General features: G+C 43.9%; 1 protein-coding gene across 3 annotated transcripts in view; it reads left to right on the top strand.

Annotated features, from left to right (window-relative positions):
• Positions 1-19,955, top strand: part of LOC142568468 (DNA excision repair protein ERCC-6-like) — a 595,812-nt gene extending 575,857 nt beyond the window's left edge. For all 3 annotated transcript variants that reach the window (XM_075678394.1, XM_075678392.1, XM_075678393.1), the window contains one exon: positions 18,763-19,955. In XM_075678394.1, coding sequence (XP_075534509.1) covers positions 18,763-19,201 — 439 coding nt within the window. In that variant the 3' untranslated portion in view covers positions 19,202-19,955. The remainder of the gene's footprint in view (positions 1-18,762) is intronic.
• The last annotated feature ends 218 nt before the right edge of the window (positions 19,956-20,173 follow it).

The raw sequence follows: 20,173 nt of genomic DNA on the forward strand, positions 1-20,173 counted from the left end.
TATTGGCGATGACGAAGAGGCGAGTAGTGTGAAGACGACGAGGACGATTGGAGGCTAGCGCGGGCTGTTGCCTCTTGGCCAAGTGCGGCATATTCCCTTGTAAACATACTTGTATATAGCTTTTTATCTGCGTGTTCCTACGTAACAATATTGAGAGGAGCTCTGTGTTTGGCCTTGATAGAACTACATAGTCAGCGCCGAGCTGTAAAGGTGGTTTATTAGTAGATGGTGCCACAGCATTCTCGCTGGTGATGCTTTGATGATCAGGAACGCTATGAAGGCCTAATTATTGGCTACATCATTGATACTACTCCAGTCTACTTTGTTGCACAATGACGGGGGGGGGACTGTTGTGTGTTAGTGAGTGACAGTGCATGAAACCAGTGTCACAGATAAAGGGAGCGGTGCGGTGAAGACAACTTAACATCGAGAGCGAATGGGGCGCAAGAAGCCGATGACGAAGAAGCAACGCGTGTGATAACTGACGCGCTGTCAAAACAAAATACAAAGAAGAAAGGAACCATTAAGGACCATGCACAATGGGTGACGTAGAAGAAAATGAAGGAAGAAGAAGAGCGAGAGACTAAAAAACGGCATGGTGGTGTTCGGACGAAAGTGAATGCCGAAGAAGTCAACATCTGCCGGGAGCGGGAGTAAGCCGTCGGACCGTGGGCCCGAGCTTCCAGACCCCTACTTGCAGAACCTGGACTGCCTAGCCTCCGGTGCTAGAAGGTCTCACCGTGTGACTAGAGTGAGCTGTCGGGCCACAGGCTCGAGCTTCCAGATTCCCACAGGCAGAACTTGGACTGCCTAACCTCCTGAGCCAGTACAAGGTCCCATAGCGTGACAACCTGGATTTCACTCAAGTAGCGACCAGTGCCTTCCGTTGACGACGGCACGGCGCCCTTCACCTACGCGACCATGTTCCATAACTGTTGGTGTGCCGCACCCCGCTCTCAATCTACTGTCCTTGTGTATTCGGACATACCTAATAACTATAGGACTAGAATAGCGGTGACTTTGATTAATGAAAACTGTGTTATAAGCACTGTAGAATGCTCTTTATCCTTTTGTTTTTTTTTCTATCCTTTGTTTATGCGTGTTTTCTTTCCACTTGATTATTTGTAAATATACATTCTTCTTTCACTTCTGGAATCAAACGCTCTCATCCTTCATTTGAAAGGAAAACATGGATAGCGATATTATTTTAAGTCGCTTTCCATAAACGAACCGTGACAAATTGGCGTCCGTGACAGGACGAAAAAAGAACGATAAGAAGAACGATAAGAAAGAAAAAGAAATGACAGGCGAGAGTTAGTGGCGCTAGCAGAACGCATGGGGTTGGAAGGAGTGGCACTGCAAGCATGGTTCGATGAGCGAGAGGCGCGAGCGCGCAAGAACGAGCTGCGGAGAGAGAGGCGAAGACAGACCAGCTGGAACTGGAGGGTCAAAACTTACAGTTGCGCCTTACAGAAACGGAAGGTCATAGCGGAGAGGCGAGCCAGCGAAGCTTGGAAATGGAAGAATGGACGTTTCAACTGTGCCTGAGAGTAGCCGAGACTGGTCCCGCTGAGCAAACGGTGGTTGACTCTGGGCTCCAAAGAGGTGCGTCTTCAGTCGTGAATCCACACAATTTTATACCGGCTTTCGACGAGGACCGAGATGACCTTGACGCCTATCAGAAGAGATTCGAGAGGGTGCCGACAGATCAACGCTGGCCTCGGGAAAAGTGGGCAACGGCTCTTAGTTTTTTATGCCTAAGTGGCAAAGCTCTGAAGGTATTTGGGCGATTGTCGCCTGATGACTCTCTAGAGTACGACAAGGTCAAGTTGGCATTGCTCCAGCGTTTTGGTTTCACGGCTGAAGGCTACAGGGATAAATTCCGTAAGAGCAAGCCACAAGACGCCGAAACTGGAAGGCAGTATGCCACAAAGCTTCTAAGGTTTTTCGACCGCTGGATAGAAATGTCCCAGACAGGGAAGGACTTTGATTCTGTCCGTGACTTAGTTGTGGCTGAAGAATTCATGGTCAACTGTCACAGTCAGCTGGCGCTCTTCTTACAAGAGAAGAACTGAAAGAGTCTTCAAACCGTGGCAGAAGCGGCTGATATTTTCATGAAGGCAAAAAGACTACGGAACTTACTAATACTTCGGGATAAGGGTGAAAACACAAATATAAAGGTGGTAGGAGATAACACGGGTTCAAAGGCGGAGATCAGATGCTTCGTTTGTGGGCGTACGGGACACAAGGCCTCTGACTGCCGCAATAAGGTGAAGCAACTATATTGCCCATACTTTCAAAAAACTGGACATGAACCCAAGAGTTGTACCAAAAGAAAACACATCAAGGCCAGCTACCTCTTGCCTGCTGTTGACCAGGGGCCCTATAACGTAAAACTATTCCAATATGTTTTTATTCCAATCTCCTGACGTCAAATTTGCGTAACCGCCTACGCAAGCTTCGGGTGGTCACCCGCAGGGTTGTCTGAACAGACCAATCAAACGCTCTCCCCATTGATAGGAGGTCACTTTTGTTTGCTTGAAAAACGAATAACCTTGCCTACACTGAGCGGCTTGTCTTATCTAATGGGCTGACAAGAGGCAAGGCGCACACTATCTGTTATACTGGCTAATGTTCGCAGTTACATGTCAAAAAAGATACCATTAAAGCCCTTCTCGACGACAATAACACAGACATGGCCATTTTCACTGAGTCTTGGTTAACCCCTGACTTAGATAGCACTGAGCTACTGCATGCAGATTCCCCCTGCACTGTATACAGACGCGATAGAAGGGAACAAAGGGGTGGTGGCGTTCTTGTCCTTACGAAAAACAGCATTCCTTGTTACCAGCTCCCGAACAATTGTACTCACGAAATTCTTTGTGTGCACATATCCATGCCTACATGCACATGCATACTCATATCTTGTTATCGCCCACCCGATTGTGATCCTTCCTTTATCGACGAACTTAACACGGTCATTTTAGATGCAACCTCTCAATTCCCACGCGCTAACTATATTATTTGTGGTGATTTTAACTTTCCGGATATAAACTGGGACAGTCTAACAGCATCATCCCGCCAGTCAAAAGATTTCCTTGATTGAGCCTTAAACTTCAACCTTACACAAACAATAAACTTACCTACACGTGGTTCAAACACCCTTGACCTGGTCCTCACTTCTCAAACCGAATACATTCAGTCGATAGCATGTGTCAATGGGCTGAGCGACCACAGTATTGTCCTTTTCAATTTGAATATCCCAGTTCCAGTCAAACAGTGTTCAATAAAACTAATACAGGACTACAAGAAAGCTGACTTTTCCAAAATTAACAGTGAACTGAATATTTTTTTGAATACCTTAAGGACACTGCCTCCAGAAGGTCTGTTGATGGAAACTGGCTGTTGTACAAGCACGTACCCCTTGTTTGCATTCGTGGTGTCATGGGAAAACCTTGGTACACAAACCAACTAAAAAAACTAGCACAAAAAAGCGCCTTTTCAGGGTGGCAAAAAAATGTAGTTCTGCCCCGAAATGGAAGAAGTATTTCACCTGCCTGCGCGAGCCTTCTGAAGCTTTCTAAGAAAAAATTTTATAACGAAGATCTCAGTATCATCCGTGTAAACCCGAAAAAATTTTGGAAAATACTCGCACCAAGTAGAAATCAGTCGCATAACATTACCACAACTAATCCTAATGGGTCCCATGTTCCAGTTGAAAAGCGTTCTGACGTCTTCAATTCATACTTCTCTTCCGTCTTCACTTGTGAATCTTCCACCAACATTTCTGTTTTACCAAGATTTTGTGGCACTGAAATGCCTCCCATTGATGTAACTGCTGAAGGTATCGCAAGCCTAATCAATTAACTTAATATATCTAGTTCCCCCGGACCTGGCAACATACCGGTGAAGATACTAAAAGCCACTAACGTCTTTTCTAGCCGGATATTACAAATCATTTTTACCCAGTCTATAAGCGAAGGTACTATGCCCAAAGACTGGAAAATAAGCAAAGTAACCCCCGTTTTTAAATCTGGTAAGCGCTCCGACCCATCCAATTATCGCCCGATCTCACTTACATGTATTGCCTGTAAACTTTTAGAACACATCATATATTCCCAAATAAGGTCCCACCTCGGCAGAAATTCTTTTTTCTTTGGCAAACAACATGGCTTTCGTCCGGGCTTATCATGCGAAACACAACTTTTTGAATTCACCACAGATCTCCACCTAAACTTAGATTTTTCATTTCAGACTGACGTAATTTACTTAGATTTTTCAAAGGCTTTCGATCGCGTCCCTCATCACTGACTAGTGACCAAACTTTCATGCCTTCACCTCGACCCAGTAATCCTATCATGGATCATTTGCTTCCTGACAGATCGCCTCCAGTTCACCTGTGTTGGCGGTCGCTGTTCAGATACTACCAAAGTAATATCGGGTGTACCGCAGGGATCCGTCCTCGGCCCACTCCTTTTTCTAATATACATTAACGACCTCCCAACTGACATATCATCCACAATACGTCTATTCGCCGATGACTGTGTTATTTACCGTCGTGTCACTACTAACACTCACCAATCCATTCTGCAAAATGACCTAAATTCTATTGACAAGTGGTGCTCACGCTCGATGACGGAACTAAATGTCTCCATGTAAGTTAATGCATGCATAACGTAAACGTTTTATATCCAAATTTCTATACTCTTTGGGCTCTGTAAATTTATCTGAGGTTGACAGTTACCACTACCTTGGCGTTATCATCACTAACAAACTAAATTGGTCGAACCTCATTCTACAAATAACAGCCGATGCCTCAAGATCCCTTAACTAAATTAAAAGATCCCTATTCTTGTCTCCTCCGTCGATTCCTAAACTCGCATATGAAATTTTCATCCGTACGAAATTAGTATATGCGTGTACAATTTGGAATCCGCATCAAAACTACTTGATTGACACCTTAGAAGCTACTCAAAATCGGGCCTCCCGTTTTATCTTATCGAATTATGACAAGACTATCAGCGTTACGAACTTGAAGTTATCTATTCGTCTACCCCTTTTAGCATCAAGACGTATAATTTCGCAACTCTGCCTACTCCACAAATTGTACTATAACTTTCCTGACCTTCGTTCCTCACTTTTATTTCCACCCGTGCGCTCATCACATCGTCTATTCAATTCTTTATGTATCGAACGCCTTCACGGTTCTATAAACGCTTTCAACAAATCCTTCCTTCCCGTTGCAATAGAACAATAGAACTCGCTCCTGGAATCTATTGTTGTAGAGCGAATCCCTTCGAAATTTCGAAAGTTACTAACCACCCATATTTGCAACTAATTATGCAAAAACCTATTCTTTTTAATGTCTTTTCAGTTGTTGCCTTTTTTTGCTTCGTACATGACCATTCCTTGGATGTTTGTATTATTGTTTTGCCCCCCCCCCGCCCTATTACATAGGGCGGGGGGCCCTTAAGGGCCCCGATATATCTAAGGCCCCAATATGGGGCCCTTAAGGGAATAATAAATGATGATGATGATGATCACTCAAGTGGAGAGGGATTTGATGGGGCCGAGCAACTGCACTGAAAATCGATAACCGCATGAAGAGGGTGGTTTGGGCATCTGCGATTGGTCCGCTTTCCCTTACTTAGCTTGCAGTGGCTGGTCGAAAATCACAGCGGCATGCAACGGAAGCTTAAGAATGACGCTAAAACAGATTCTCAGCAAGGAAGAGTTGGCAGAACGAGGTCGTAAGCGTGCCGAAAGTGCTCAAGCTTGTTACACGGCCAGGCAAAACGCTTTATTATACGCAAATAAACTCATGCTCTCCGCCAGGTGTGAGTAGCCAGTGTCTTAGCAACCGGCAGCAGCCATCTTTTATGCTTTTCGGAATGGGGCAGCCTGCGGCTATCCAGAAGAAAATTCAGTTTTGTTCGGCATATTAATGCATCTTTAACGCGTACACCTCACTTTGACGTGGTGAGTTTTTCCGGTTTTGTGACGTCGCGTGACAGGCAGGTGAAGTGGATGCAGCTTGAAAACTTTTGACCAATAATCCATTATGCAAGAAAGGTGACTCGTGCAAATAGAATACAAGAGTAGAGAAGTGGCCAACACGAACGCCGACTATCAACTGAAGGGAGCACTGAGGCGAAAAAAAGACACAAAACTCATCTACGCAAGCTCTGGATTGGTATCACGTGTCAGTCGGGTAGACGTGCCGGTCTACGTGAGAGATACTGTACTGCTAAGACACTTAATCTCTTCCTTATGTAAAGTAATCGAAGGCTGACTCACGCACGCACTTCCACCATTATAGATATGTCATGCGTATAAGACGCGTATCTTCATTCTTGCGCATTCATCTAACTCTGGCGTGCAGTTACAATCTTGGATATGTAGGGAAAGATTAGAAGGCGATCCACAGGTTAACAGCCTGTTATGTTCCGTTAGCCTCTGAGTGATGCACCGCCGTGCTTGCCCTATGTAGAACTGGCCACAACGAAAAGAAATTTTATAAACCACACCCATACGACAGTCAGTAAAACTGTTGTTCTTATTGTGCTTCACTGTACAAATACCTGATCTTTTTCTGCCTTTTATCTGCTCCTTTTCCTCTGCAAGGCAGCGCATATCTTACCTAGCTTATTGGTAGCAGTGAAAGCAACATTGACATCATATCTACTTGCAACATTTTTAAGCCTCTGCGATACTGAATGAATGTACGGAATAGCCACTACTCTTTTTTTGCTATTACTGCTTTCTGTAATCACGTTCGTCCCCATCGAAACCGACTTCTTGAGGCGTTCAGCCATAGTGGCCGCTGCTGTGCTAGGATAACCTGCTTTTAATAGGCGCCGGACCTGCGCATTAAAACTGGCGCTCATTTTGTGCATGCAGGATCTGGTGAGAGAAGACTTAAGGCATGACATGGTAATTCCGTTTTTTACTACATTGGAATGCTTGGATTGAAAGTTTAACAACGGCTTCGAAGATCTTGGGGAGTACTGCCAACAAACGTCATTCTGTTCGAAGACCAAGGAAATGTCAAGAAACTGAATTACGCGTCGCTGAGGAAATCTCTTGATAAACTTTAATCCTGCTCCATAAAGTTTAAATTGCTCAGTTACTGAGGTTGCAGCGGAATGGAATTCTTCCCTATTGCAGAAAATCAAATAATCATCAACGTAACGAAATATCTTGATAACGCAATCACCTAAGGCTTTTTCTAAGCAGCTGTCCACCTTACTCAGGTAAATATCGCTAAAATTAGCGCAACCTTTGAGCCAATACAAATGCATAATTTCTGCAGAAACACGCCATCTCTCCACCAAATCAGCGTCGGCTTTAAGTACATTGAAATAATTTTAGAAAAGCTCCAATGAAAACACCGCATCTGTCAATAAAAGCCGACTTTTGCACTTGTTCTTTAATGCACTCATTTACAGAATTTAGCAACCCGTCATGCGGCAAGCAGTAATACAGGTGTTCAATATCCATACTAAAAGGTGTACAATCACCAGGACTTTCCTCTCTCAAATACTGAACTACTGCCTGAGAATCATGCGAGCAAAAGGGTTCTGAAAAAAACCTGATGCCGGATATTGTACAGGCATAAGAATGAAGATACGCGTCTTATGGTAGAGGCAAGGTATATATCTATAATGGTGTAAGTGCGTGCGTGAATCAGCCTTTGATTACTTTACATAAGGAAGAGATTAAGTGTCTTAACAGTTATCTCTCACGTAGACCAGCACGTGTACCTGACTGACACGTGGTGATACCATTCCAGAGCTTGCGCAGATGAGTTTTGTGTCTTCTTTCTTTTCTTCGCCTCAGTGCTCCCTTCAGATGATAGTCGGCGTTCGTGTTGTCCACTTCTCTACTCTTGTGTACTGTCTGCACGCCTCACCTTTTTTGCATAATGAGCCCTTACCAACTAGCTTAGTTTTCTGTCGCTCTGACCAATAATCGAGTGCTAATGGTGAAAAGGCGTCTAATCAGAAATAACCTTTTTTTTTCATTCGGTCAAATCATGCATATTAGTGTGTACATGTCATATCAGATGGGGAGCGATCGCGGTTTTCGTGGCATCGCGTGACAGACAGATGAAGTGGTGGTGGTCCAAAAAAGCTTTTGACCAATCGCGGAGGGCTGATTGCAGAATTGGAATTGAAAACTTTGGAATAATTTTACGTTATAGCACCCCAGTTCGTTGCAACCCACATACGATTGGAACGCCTTGAAACAAGATGAGGACATCACTGGTACGGTGAGGCGCAACCGCTATCTAGTACACGTCGCATGCTTGTTTTGCCAGAAGTCAATGGACAAACGGTTCATGTCTTAACGGACACCGTAAGTAATACTTTGATTGCTCGCCGATCACTTGTGCCAGATGAAGCCCACACTGGCACTATGGCTACTTTGTGGTTGGCGGATGGAAGTAGCATTGTAGTCCCTGAAGCCGAGGTGCAAATTAGGTCTCCCTACTTCTCTGGGACAGCGATTGTCAAGCGTATAACATCACCGCTATACGATGTCACAGTGGGAAATGTACCTGGGTCGCGTGAGGCCAATGACCCCGACGATTCCTGGAAATTTTCTTCTCAGAACGATACCAATAAGAGGGAAGTTCACTCTGCGGATGAAGGTAACCGGCCAAATTAACTTCTAGTTAGTATAAAACGCACGAAGAACTTGCAAAGATTGCCGTCCGCTAAATTCCCTTGGCAAATGTCTCACAAGAATTTCCGGAAAGAACAAGGACGGGACGCTCGATGTGTGTAGAGCCAGAGTGGGCAAGAAATTTGTTAGCAAAGGATCAACAACCTTTGCGTTTGTCATCAAGAAAGGGATTTTATATCGTCACTACTTTCTATCCCCTTGCAAAACTTTTCAACAAGCAGTAGTCCCAAAGTCCCTGCGAGGTCAAGTGTTGCATTCCGCTCATGAGAATGTCATGTCTGGAGAAGGGTTGAAATCTGGGCCAGTTGGTACATACTTGAACGAAAAAACCAGTCAAAAACACAAAGGACAAGAGGAGAGGTTCACACCACAACGACTGGTGTGTTGTGGTCAAAGGACTTCACCAAAAAGCAAGGTGATCAAGGTGCCCTTGGGAAGGATGCCGTTGAACGTGTGGCTATTGACATCATTGGACCTCTAACTCCCACTTCCGCAAGTGGTCATCGAAATATACTCACTCTTGTGGATTTTGTGACTTGCTACCCAGATGCTGTAACTCTGACAGCAATCGACTCAGCTACAGTTGCGGAAGGACTCGTCGAGATATTCTTTCGCATTGGCTTCCCATGCAAAGTTCTGTGCGACCAAGCTTCATGTTTTACATCGGATCTCATGAAGGAAGTCAATGAATTGTTGGCAATCAAGCATCTTAGTTGCACTCCGCATCACCCTATATGTAACGGTATGGTCGAGAGGTTTAACCTTGAAACAGATGTTGCGAAAGCTTGTACAAGAACAGCCAAAATCTTGGAATCGCTCGCTTGCACCTCTTCTGTTTGCATATCGTGAAGCCCCACAAGCAAGTTCCGGGTTTTCGCCTTTTGAACTCCTTTATGGCCGTCATATCTGAGAAACCCTGAGCATATTGAAGGCGCTCTGGACTCAGGAGCAAGAAAATGGAGAAACTACGACAGCATGCGGATATGTCCTAGATTTAAGAGAATGCCTCGAAAAGACGTTGGAGTTGGCACAACAAGACTTGAGCTGAGCACAGAAGTCGCAAAAGCAGTATCATGACCGCCGCAGCAAACAATGAGAACTCAAAGTTGGCGACCGCGCCCTGATTGTGCTTCCCACTAATAACAACAAATTACTAATGCAGTAGAAAGGGCCGTTTCTTGTCACAGGAAAGAAGAATGATTACGATTATTGGCTGGACCTGGGACATAACAAAAGGCATTTTCACATCAACATGCTAAATAAATATGAAGAACATTAGATGGAAGAGCTTCCTCAAACATCATCTTTTGTGGTGGTAGAGGAAGAGGAGTCCGAGAAGCCATTACCTACCTTCAAGGTCCATGAGAGCTGTGGCATTGACTCCGTCACGATCGGAGATGATATCGACAAGATTCAGCGAGCCGAAATATGTGATGTACTAAGTACATATAAAGGCATATTCTCAGAGATTCCGGGTAAAACGAACCTGGTGGAATGCCGGTTAGAAATGACCACCCCGGAACCAATTCGCACTCCACAATACCCTTTATTGTTTGCCATGAAAGAAGTCGTTGAAAAGAAGGTCCAGGACATGTTGAAACTTGGGGTTATAGATCGCTCCAAATCACCATATAATTCCCCTCTCATTCTAGTTGAAAAACCAGACAAAAGCTACAGCGCATGCATAGATTTTTGACGCATAAATAGTGTTCTAGTCTCTGACGCAGAACCTATACCCAGAACCGATCACCTGTTTGCCGGAGTAGGGAAAAGAGATGGTTCTCGAAGTTTGATTTAACCAAAGGATATTGGCAGGTACCATTTGAAAAAGAGTCGCAGCGGAAGACTGCTTTCTCAACTCAATCTGGGCATGATCATTTCTTCTATATGCCTTTTGGCATAAAGACCGCATCTGCGGTGTTCACTCGTCTAATGAGAAGGCTGCTTCTGGAAATCCCAAACATGGTTCATTACATAGACAACGTGCTGGTCGCTACCACAACATGGGAAGAGCATCTAGCAACATTGAAAGAATTCTTTTCCAGAGTGTCACAAGCAGGATTGAAGATAAAACCGCAGAAATGTGAAGTGGCTATGACCACAGTCACATTTTTGGGTCACCGATTGAGAGGTGATAACACCCGGCCAGTCGAAAGCACAATAAAGAAAATTGCTGGTGCTTCGAAGCCAGAGACAAAGAAGCAACTTCGCTCGTTCTTTGGGTTGGCTGGTTACTACCGCGGCCTAATACCCCGTTATGCCGAAAAGGCAAAGCCCCTTACCGTGATAACAAAGATGGAGAAGAATAAAACGACATAAAACAGGGAAAGAGAAGAAGCGTTTGAATCGCTCAAGAAGGCGCTATTTTCTGGACCAATTGTAAAAGCACCTGACCTTGAAAGGGAATTTGTGCTCCGCTCAGACTCCTCAGACTCCTGTATAGGTGCTATTCTCTTGCAAGACCATGATGGTTTCCTCCACCCTGTGTCGTATGCCAGCCATCAACTTCAGCCTCGCGAAAAGAGATACTCCACAGTCGAGTGGGAACGTTTGGCGTTAGTTTGGGTGATTGAGAAATTTCAGGCCTTTCTCTATGGAACCTCATTCGTGGTACAAACCGATCACCAGCCCTTACAGTATCTCTTAAAAGTGAAGCACTTGAACAACAGAGTGTTGCGGTGGAGCCTTGCATTACAGGAATATTCGTTTACGTTAGAGCACATTAAAGGCTCAGAAAATGTTGGTGCGGATTATATGAGTTGGCTATGAACATGCCATCTATAATTCATATTCAAAACAGCGCCAAAAAAACACGGACAAGGGAGGACACAGGACGAGCGCTGACTGCCAACAACACCTTTATTGGAGCCTGCGCAAGCATATACAGTTCACAACGGGCATAAAGAGGGTGAAAGAAGAAGGGGAAGGCGAGTCATCATCGGTCAACTTCTGCTGTGCATGCGTCAATAACATTAAACAATATAAAACTAACCATAACATGGTGGACACAGACCAAACTGATTAACTTCTAAGGAACTTAAGTTCTTTATCACAAAGTGCTATGGAAGGGGAACTAACACAGGTGGCTCCTAACTGACACATTGAAAATGCCTCAAAGATTTCTCTGGCCATCTGATTGCTGTACCTTTTCAACACACGTGCGTCGTCAAGGGGTGGTGAGCAGCCACACTTTGCACAATGAGCAGCCGGATTACTGCCAGTCTTAATCTTCACACAGTTCGCATGCTCACGCAAACATTCATTGTTACACGATTCCGTAACTCACTGAAGAACTGAAAATTCTTAATCTGGCTATTGAGTTTTGTTATGGTCAGCCTGTCAAGTGGGAGAAACATTCAGGCATGTGTTCCCATGACGAGATGATTTGTCTCGTCCCAGAAAAGGCTGTTAGGATAAGCCGGGACCTAACCTCTCAAGTGTGGGAAAGATTCAAGCGGGCATTCCCATGTCGACATAATTACCCTCTTCCCCGAAAAAGTATCACCCCTTTATACCCTGAGGGTACACAAAGGGAAGGACCAAGAGGAGAAGACATGAAGGGGAGGAGCTCGTCGACTTCACAACCTGACAAAGGCACTGATACTTTCACAAGTTCCCCAAGTTTTCCAAGAAGAAATCGACGACCACAAGACCGCAAGGGGTTATTTAATGCCGTCCTGGCCCCCGTGTTAAGCAGAACCGCTCAAGACTCAGATAGAGTCACAACCATGTACCAATGAAGTGGATACATTCTTTTTTATTTTTTTAATCATCACGATGTCCGCCTTCGTCGTCGTTTCCTGATTATTGTGGTTAAGACCCACCTCACCCGGCCAGGATGATATCAGTATGGAATCGCCGGGAAGTGCTATAGCTACAAGTGAATAGTGTGAACCCGGAACAGGAAGTACATCAGTCGCGTACTACCAGATGTCCTACGGAACAAGCACACCAAATTTTGATGTGGGGCAACATAAGACCTACTGCAAGACATTCAGAAATATTTTATGCTGCTCTGTAAAGCAAAAGAAATCAACTTATATTTTTAGATCATGCTTCACACCAGTGTTGGTGCGTATTTGCTGCCCTCATACAGGCAACTCTAGAGAGCTGTCGCCAAGAGCAAGTTAAGCATCCGTTGTCATATAGTGCACATTGCAATGGGCTGGGGACGAATGGAGCAAAGCATGTTATGCCTCCGTAGTACCTAGGTGCAGTCCCATGATTTCTCTTGTAACTCACACATGCGCACAAGCATTGGGCAAAGGCGGCACAGCACTTGCATGTCTTCACTGTTGAAAAAACTGAAATATGCCATCTGCAGAGGTGTCCCTAGTGGGAACTGCTATCCCTTCAGCAAATTTGGCCTGAAGTTTCGTGACTAGTAGAAAAGTATTAAAGGACTCTAGTAGAAGTAATGCCCCCCCTCTCTCTCTCCAATTATGACCTCCAATTTTGCATGAGATAGCAGAGAGGCTATTTTTGTTTGGGGATGTTTTTCAGACATATGATTGAAGGGCATGTTACGAACAGTTCTATCAAGTGATGCCCAATTGAAATTTCAAAAATGCTAGGAGCTCTTACTTTTGCACATACTGTAACAAATCATGTTCTCACTGTCTCCCTTATGCTTCACCACACCACAGGCATTGTCTTGTTCCGAAGCAGCTTTCAATGCTCAACAAATCATATTGCTGATATTAGCAATTTTGCATTCTTGATAACTAAACTGGCTGTACTTTTCTGTTCCTTGAGGTTGGCTTTTTCTCACCATGGGAATGGTCGAAATTTTTATTTTTAGTGTAATAGCAAGGCTTTGCCCATTATTACAGTACCCTACTGCCCACTACAGTAGACTTCCGTAATTCGATCCCGGTCGGCGCCCATGCTTTTCTATGGGATAAAACTTTTGACCTTCACTGGATAATTTGAACTTGACCAGTCAGCATGCATGCACCTGACCCCTATGGTACCCCAGTAGAACCCCAATAGCTGTGTCTGTCTTCGTAGAGTTTAGGAGATAGGGATGCGGAACACAAATGATCTCCTTTTGAAAACGCATATTTTTGGCTGGCCCTAGGAAGATTTTTAAGCAACAGCCATAGCTCACACTGTCTGATTACAGTATTTACCCAATTATAACTCGCAGATTTTTGTTTTTTTCTTTAAAAAAAGTTGGGCTGAAAATTGTTTGCGCGGTGCAATCGAACACCCTATAAAAAACGGCCTTCGTGGCATTTGTATGCTTTGTGCGTAACACAAACGCATTATGGCAAAGCCGACTTCAACAAACCGTCCCATCGTTGTGCAACACGTATTAAACTCTGGGCCATGTTATTATTAATAAAAAAATCAGGTGTACGTTACATTTCTACGTTAACAAAAAGTGTTTCATTACCGCTTGTACTGTGCTTCTGTGTCTTTCTTTTGTCCCGTCCTGGAGCTGTGCTTACGTGTATTCAGTTGCATTTCTACTTTTTTTAGGAGCTCTAATGTAATTTTTACGGCAAGTTTTTTACTTTCGACACATAGAAAGTGGGAGCATATTTGATTCGGGTGAGTGTAGAGTCGGGCAAATACAGCTAGGTGAATCTTCCATTTGCAACGAGGTATTTTCTGCATTTTGTTTAATTCGACCCGCCGGATAATTCAATCTATTTTGTCGGTCTTGTCAGGGTGGTATTAACAGAAGTCGACTGTATTTCAGAGTGTCTACGAAGTTGACATTTACAAATTCCCCAAATACGTTTGGAAAATTCCCTGAGTGACGCAGAACTTCATTTTATGTCAAGACTTGACACCATGTAACTCGATCCTGACACTCTCTAGTAAGCATGTTAAAAAATAATAAAAAAACTTAATGCAGTTTGAATAGTAAGGACTAGTGTTTCTTTTATTCAGAAAGACAACAGAAGGGCAGGACATTTCGGCATCAGCCAACACTGTTTTTTGAGCTGAAGCTCCTTCAAAGAAACCGTCGCACACTTCCTTTCCCGTTAATTCCTCAATGCGTAGGTCGTTTCTATTCTCGTCCTCCTTCCGCCACATGTTCACCCCACGGAGCATTTGAAGCATCCTCTTAGTCAGTTGTCCAGCCAACGTCCCATTTTTCTGGCTCCCTAGGGGCCGCGAAAACGTCCGAAAAATCCGGAAGTTCGAAAAAATGAACACTTGTCTTTTACTGCCCTTACAGGGCCCCTCACCAGGCCACATAGCAAATTTTAGTTATACGCTGGAAGTTGAGTGCTCTCTAGGGGGTGGTCTGCTGCAAGAATTTTTCAAATTGGTTCACTAATAGCCGAGCTAAAGATATTTCAGTGCCGCGAACCCAACATATTATGAGGCGAGGGCCACTGCCAAGAGAGACACTCTTTCTACTTGCCCCGTCTAGCCTCTGCAAGCGCAATCCTTTCCCTGCCTTCTCCCATACCGGAGCCCGAGGATCGCGTGACACATACATCACGGGCCCGCCTTCATTCTTTCCCTTGCTTTCTTGCTGCGCGGTGCACTTCTGCCGATGGCGTCGCGCGCAAGCTGTTGCATTTTGTTTTGTTTTGCGCAGCACATGAATTTGTGTTCTGCGCACGAGAACACCTGACTAGCGCTATAAGCCAGTGCTACGGGCATACTGAGGAAGACAAGCGGATCATAGAGCGTAATCGCACGCTCGAACATTGTAGAAAATGACATTCTTTCATTGTCTGAGCGTGCAACTGCACGACGTGGGGACATGCAGACTGAATGGAAGTAGATCTTGCAACGGTGCGAAGTAAAATGAACACAGACATTCGGTTTGTGTTTTATTATTTTTCTAAATTTTAATCCATCTCTTGAAGCAACAGATAACACAAATAACAGATGTTGCCATGAATAATTCTCGAAGTCACGTGTCACTACGGGCAACGTCACAGCAGTGTGATGTACGTAGGTGTACTTGTGCGATTACGTCCGCTCTCTGACTGGGAGCATGGTGCCTGCAAGAAGAAGGGCAGATGGCATTCGGTTTGAAATTTCAGCTCTTTCAGCAGCGCGTAGCAATGCAATACTTAGCAAGCGCAATTTTTAGCGTGCATAGTATGCACAGCGCTTGTCAGCTCAAAATGACCAGACCTGGTGAGGGGCCCTTTAGGGGCTCAAATCGCCATAGGCACATCCAAAAAAGATAGCTGAAGAGACCATAAATATGATCGCTTTGGCGTAAACAAGGACGGATGGAGGGGAACAAGGGGAGCACCATGGGCAAGCAACATGTACTTCTCTAAAAAGCTCAGAAGGCCTGCTAGTACACTAAATAGGCGTATCGGTGCTCGTACTGTGACAGGAGATGGCAAGTGCATGCATGGAATACATACGGGATAGATTCTTAAGGAATACATACTGTGTTCCATGACAACTGCCCCCTTACCACGCTTATGCTTCACCATGTAACATTGACAAAAGAAGTGAGGCCAAGCTGTCTTTCGGGAATCAGCATTATATAACGCGACATGCTTTCCGAGCTTCGAAACAAATCGCAAGGACCACAAAGGCAGAGGGGTTGCCATTGCCGATGGCGGCGAATTCTTTCAGTGAAAAACACAGCACAGAACGGCAAGAAGCTTAGTAGCGAACATCGAAGCAGCTAGGCCTAGCGTTGCCGCGGTGGTGCGTACGGCTGCCAGCAGATCTGCGTGCGAGCGCCGGTTCGAGGCGACAAAGTAATCAAAACGGCGGCGATAGTGGTGGCTTTGATTAATGCTGTTTCGGACCGGCGGTCACAGCAAAAAGTGCAAGCCGTCCGAATTATCAGGTGTCCGGAAAGTCGGTCGTTGACGGTAGACTGGCAACTCCTCCAGCGGATGGCACGATGTCAAAGAGGACTCGTTACGATTCCTCTCTGTCACTCGAGCCAGCACTATTGCGACTTTCGTTCCCTTTCAACAAAATTACTGCTCCTTTTCCCTGATAGGAGCACAAATTAATCATGCTTTAGCATTGCTTCGCCATAGTACAAATGCCATCATTGTTTTACAAACGCCACATGACACACCGTGCATATGATCGCATAGTTGCCGCATGAATCCGTGTTACTCTCAATTACACTCATCGACTGCCTATGTAGAACCCAACATGATGGTCGTCACAACTCACACAGCTACTAATTAATTCGTACAAACACATTGGGTTTATTTATTTATTTATTTATTTATTTAAGAATACTGCAGAGTCTCTTGACTCCAAGCAGGAGTAGACACAAATAGAAATACATCAGAAATCCACAACAGCAATAAAAACTAAATACAATAAATCAAGACATGAAACAGTGCATATAACACAATGCAGTAGGTGCAAATGGAAATACATCAGAAATCCAGAACAGCAATAAAAAAACAAATACAATAAATCAAGACATAAAACACTGCATATAACACAATGCAGCTGGCACAAATAGAAATACATCAGAAATCCACAATAGCAATAAAAAGCAAATACAATAAATCAAGACATGAAACACTGCATATAACATAATGTAAGTACCCTTTACCCATGCATATTCAAGTTTGTAAGAAACCCTTCGACAGTTGTACTGTCTACAGTATATTTCGGTAATTTATTCCAGGCGCGTATGGTTTTCGGAAAAATGAATATTTAAAAGTATCGTTTCGAGCATTGTATTCCTGTAACATTTTCCCATTATCAAAACGCGAGCTTGTGCGCAGAGTATGAGGAGTAATGAAATTAGAGTTGTTGATTTGTATTATGTTGTTATACATTAAATACAAGTATTTTAATCTGCATTCGGTACGTCTAGCTTTAAGTGTATCGATACCAAGATAAGCAATCATTTCTGTCACGCTGTCAGTGCGCTTATATCGGTTGCAAATGAATCTAGCCGCGGTTCTCTGAACGTTTTCTAATTTTGCAACGTTTTTTTTCTGTATAAGGGTCCCATATACACTAAGCATACTCAAGACATGGCCGGACCAACGCTTTGTATGCTGCTAATTTTACGTTCATAGGGGCTTTTGAAAGCTTTAGTCGAATGAACCAGAGAGATATAAAAGCTTTAGTGCAGACTGTATCAATATGAAGGTCCCAACTGAGATTTTCTGTAATAGCGATCCTTAACAGCAGGTGGTTCCTTCAGCACAATGCCATCCACAGAATAAGAATGTTGTAAAATGGTTTTGTTCCTGCATACACGGAGGACTAAGCACTTGTCAGCGTTTAAGAACATGTCCCATATCTTGCACCAGCCTGAAACTTCTGCGAGTGTGTTATTAAGCGTAGTGTGGTCGTCTACAGATTTAACCGAGGTATAAAGAACGTAGTCGTCCGCGAAAAGCTTTATCTTAATAACACTGTGTATGACTTTCACAATGTCGTTAACATAAATGAGGAATAAGATCGGTCCCAGAACTGACCCTTGCGGTACCCCTGATGTCACCTGTAAAGTATCCGAGCAGTACTTGTCAACTTGGACATACTACCTATTTTGTAGATAAGCCCTAATGAATTCAGTAAGCGTGTTATTCAATCCGATGGCGTAGAGTTTCTGTAATAATTTATTATGGGGCACTTTATCGTCCGGTATTGATTTGCAGAACCCTTAGCAATGTTTGATATTTAGGTACTCAAGGTATGCTTCTCATAACATATTGATTCGTATAGTCATGGCATCTGCACACTTTTTTGGCTAACCTAAAATACTTTTTGAATTTGTGGAGAAATTCTATTACCGGACGCGTCACAGGAAGGCCAGCGGCTTAAAATTGTCATTACCCTGATATGGTCAAAAATAGCCATAATTGCCCTTTAAGCGCTACTTAGCATCCCAGTATGACAGACCGACTAGCTCGAATCCAATGCCTTAGTCAACTTCATTTCTAGTTCAACAGGCCTCTTCTTCAATGTCAGTCCCTGTCTTTTTAATCAGTAACAAAGATGCCAGTATGGCAGACCAACTAGCCTTGGTCCAGTTAATTTCTTGTTCAGCAGGCCCTTTCTTCAATTTCTGTGCCTGTCTTTTTAGTGCTTTGAGGATCCCAGTATAACAGACCAACAAGCCCCAATTAATGCCTTGATTTTTTCCAGGCCTCGTTTTGGCCAGAAGCAAGCAACAGGTCAGGCAGCACCAGCCACATCATCTCAATCAAAGCCACCCCCGAAAAAGCCAAGCTCACTCATGTTCAAAGAAGCCAACGTCTTCACTCAAGAGGAGGCATCATCAACTCCTGCATCTTCGAGCGAGCTGCTTGCTTGCATCCGAGCTAGAAAGCCTGCGGAGTCTTTTGAACCCTTTCTGGAGACAGGGGATGGGGAATTTGATGAGCTCCTCTCAGATCTGCAGACCTTTGTGGCCTTTGGTGCAAGTGTGGATGGGCAGGCAAGCACCAGTGAAGTGCTGGCTGCCTTCAAGGACAAAGTGCATGGCAGGGCACCTGTGTTTAAGGCCCTGCTCAGCAAAATCTGCGAGTTCCACAGGCAGCAAAACGGCGAGGGAGTCTGGAAGCTCCGGCCTGAGTTCCGATAGTGTCATCACAAATGCCTTCGTTCCAATGTGTGCAGAACAGAGCAGTAACATGCATGCCCAAGGCAGTCTGCTGCTGTGGCTGTTTATTCAAACCAATAATGTTATGTAGAATACTAAAGTGCAGGTTAGGATTTGAGTAAATTAAACTGAATTAGTAAGCCGCACTGCTGCCTTAGCATAGTGGCAACATTTTATTGCATATTTTCTTATTCAATAAAAGACTTCAGTCTTTTATTGGCATGTGCCAGTCAAAACAGGGTGGATGTAAAAAAGCCTTGACACACACTTCAAGGATTTCATTCGCAAAGTGGTCAGTTGGATGCAGCAAAAAACAAATAATTAATTGTTTGTGGGAGAAATTAAAATCGAACACCTCTGTGTGCATAATATATGGTCAAAAATCACAATTGGTCGTTTTGTGTATGCTATGTGTAGGTACTGAAGGCTGAATTTATTTTTAATTAAACGTGTAGGTTTTCTCTGCACAATACAAGCAACCATTTGTTGCCATAATGTCAGACGTGAATCGGACAGAAAAAATGAAACCCTCGGTTTTCCTTATCTTGACACGGTATAGGGATTTCTATGATACCTACAAGAATGTACGTAGGTTGCTTAAAATCTTCTTGAAACAGATTTTGTGCTTACTGCTGATTCTTGCGCAAATTTCGCAGCAAGATCTGATTTTGGAGTCTTGCGGTTGTTCAGTGTAACACTTGGTCTTGCTAATTGGATAAAATTTTTGGAAAAAGTACCATGTTGCATTTTACATGCTGCTGCTAAGACGTCGCTGGATGGATGGATGAAAGGTAGGAGCGTCCCCTTTGAAACGAGGCGATGGCAGTTGCCACCATGCTCAGATTTTTATTTTGCCTTTTATTTTTATTTTCATCTGTGTTGTGTGTTATTGAATTTCAGGATTTTCTTTAAATACGTCTTCCTACCCTTTTAACCTCATGTCACCTCTCTGCT

The sequence above is a fragment of the Dermacentor variabilis genome, unplaced genomic scaffold (genome assembly GCF_050947875.1).
Source record: "Dermacentor variabilis isolate Ectoservices unplaced genomic scaffold, ASM5094787v1 scaffold_19, whole genome shotgun sequence".
Taxonomy (NCBI): Eukaryota; Metazoa; Arthropoda; class Arachnida; order Ixodida; family Ixodidae; genus Dermacentor; species Dermacentor variabilis.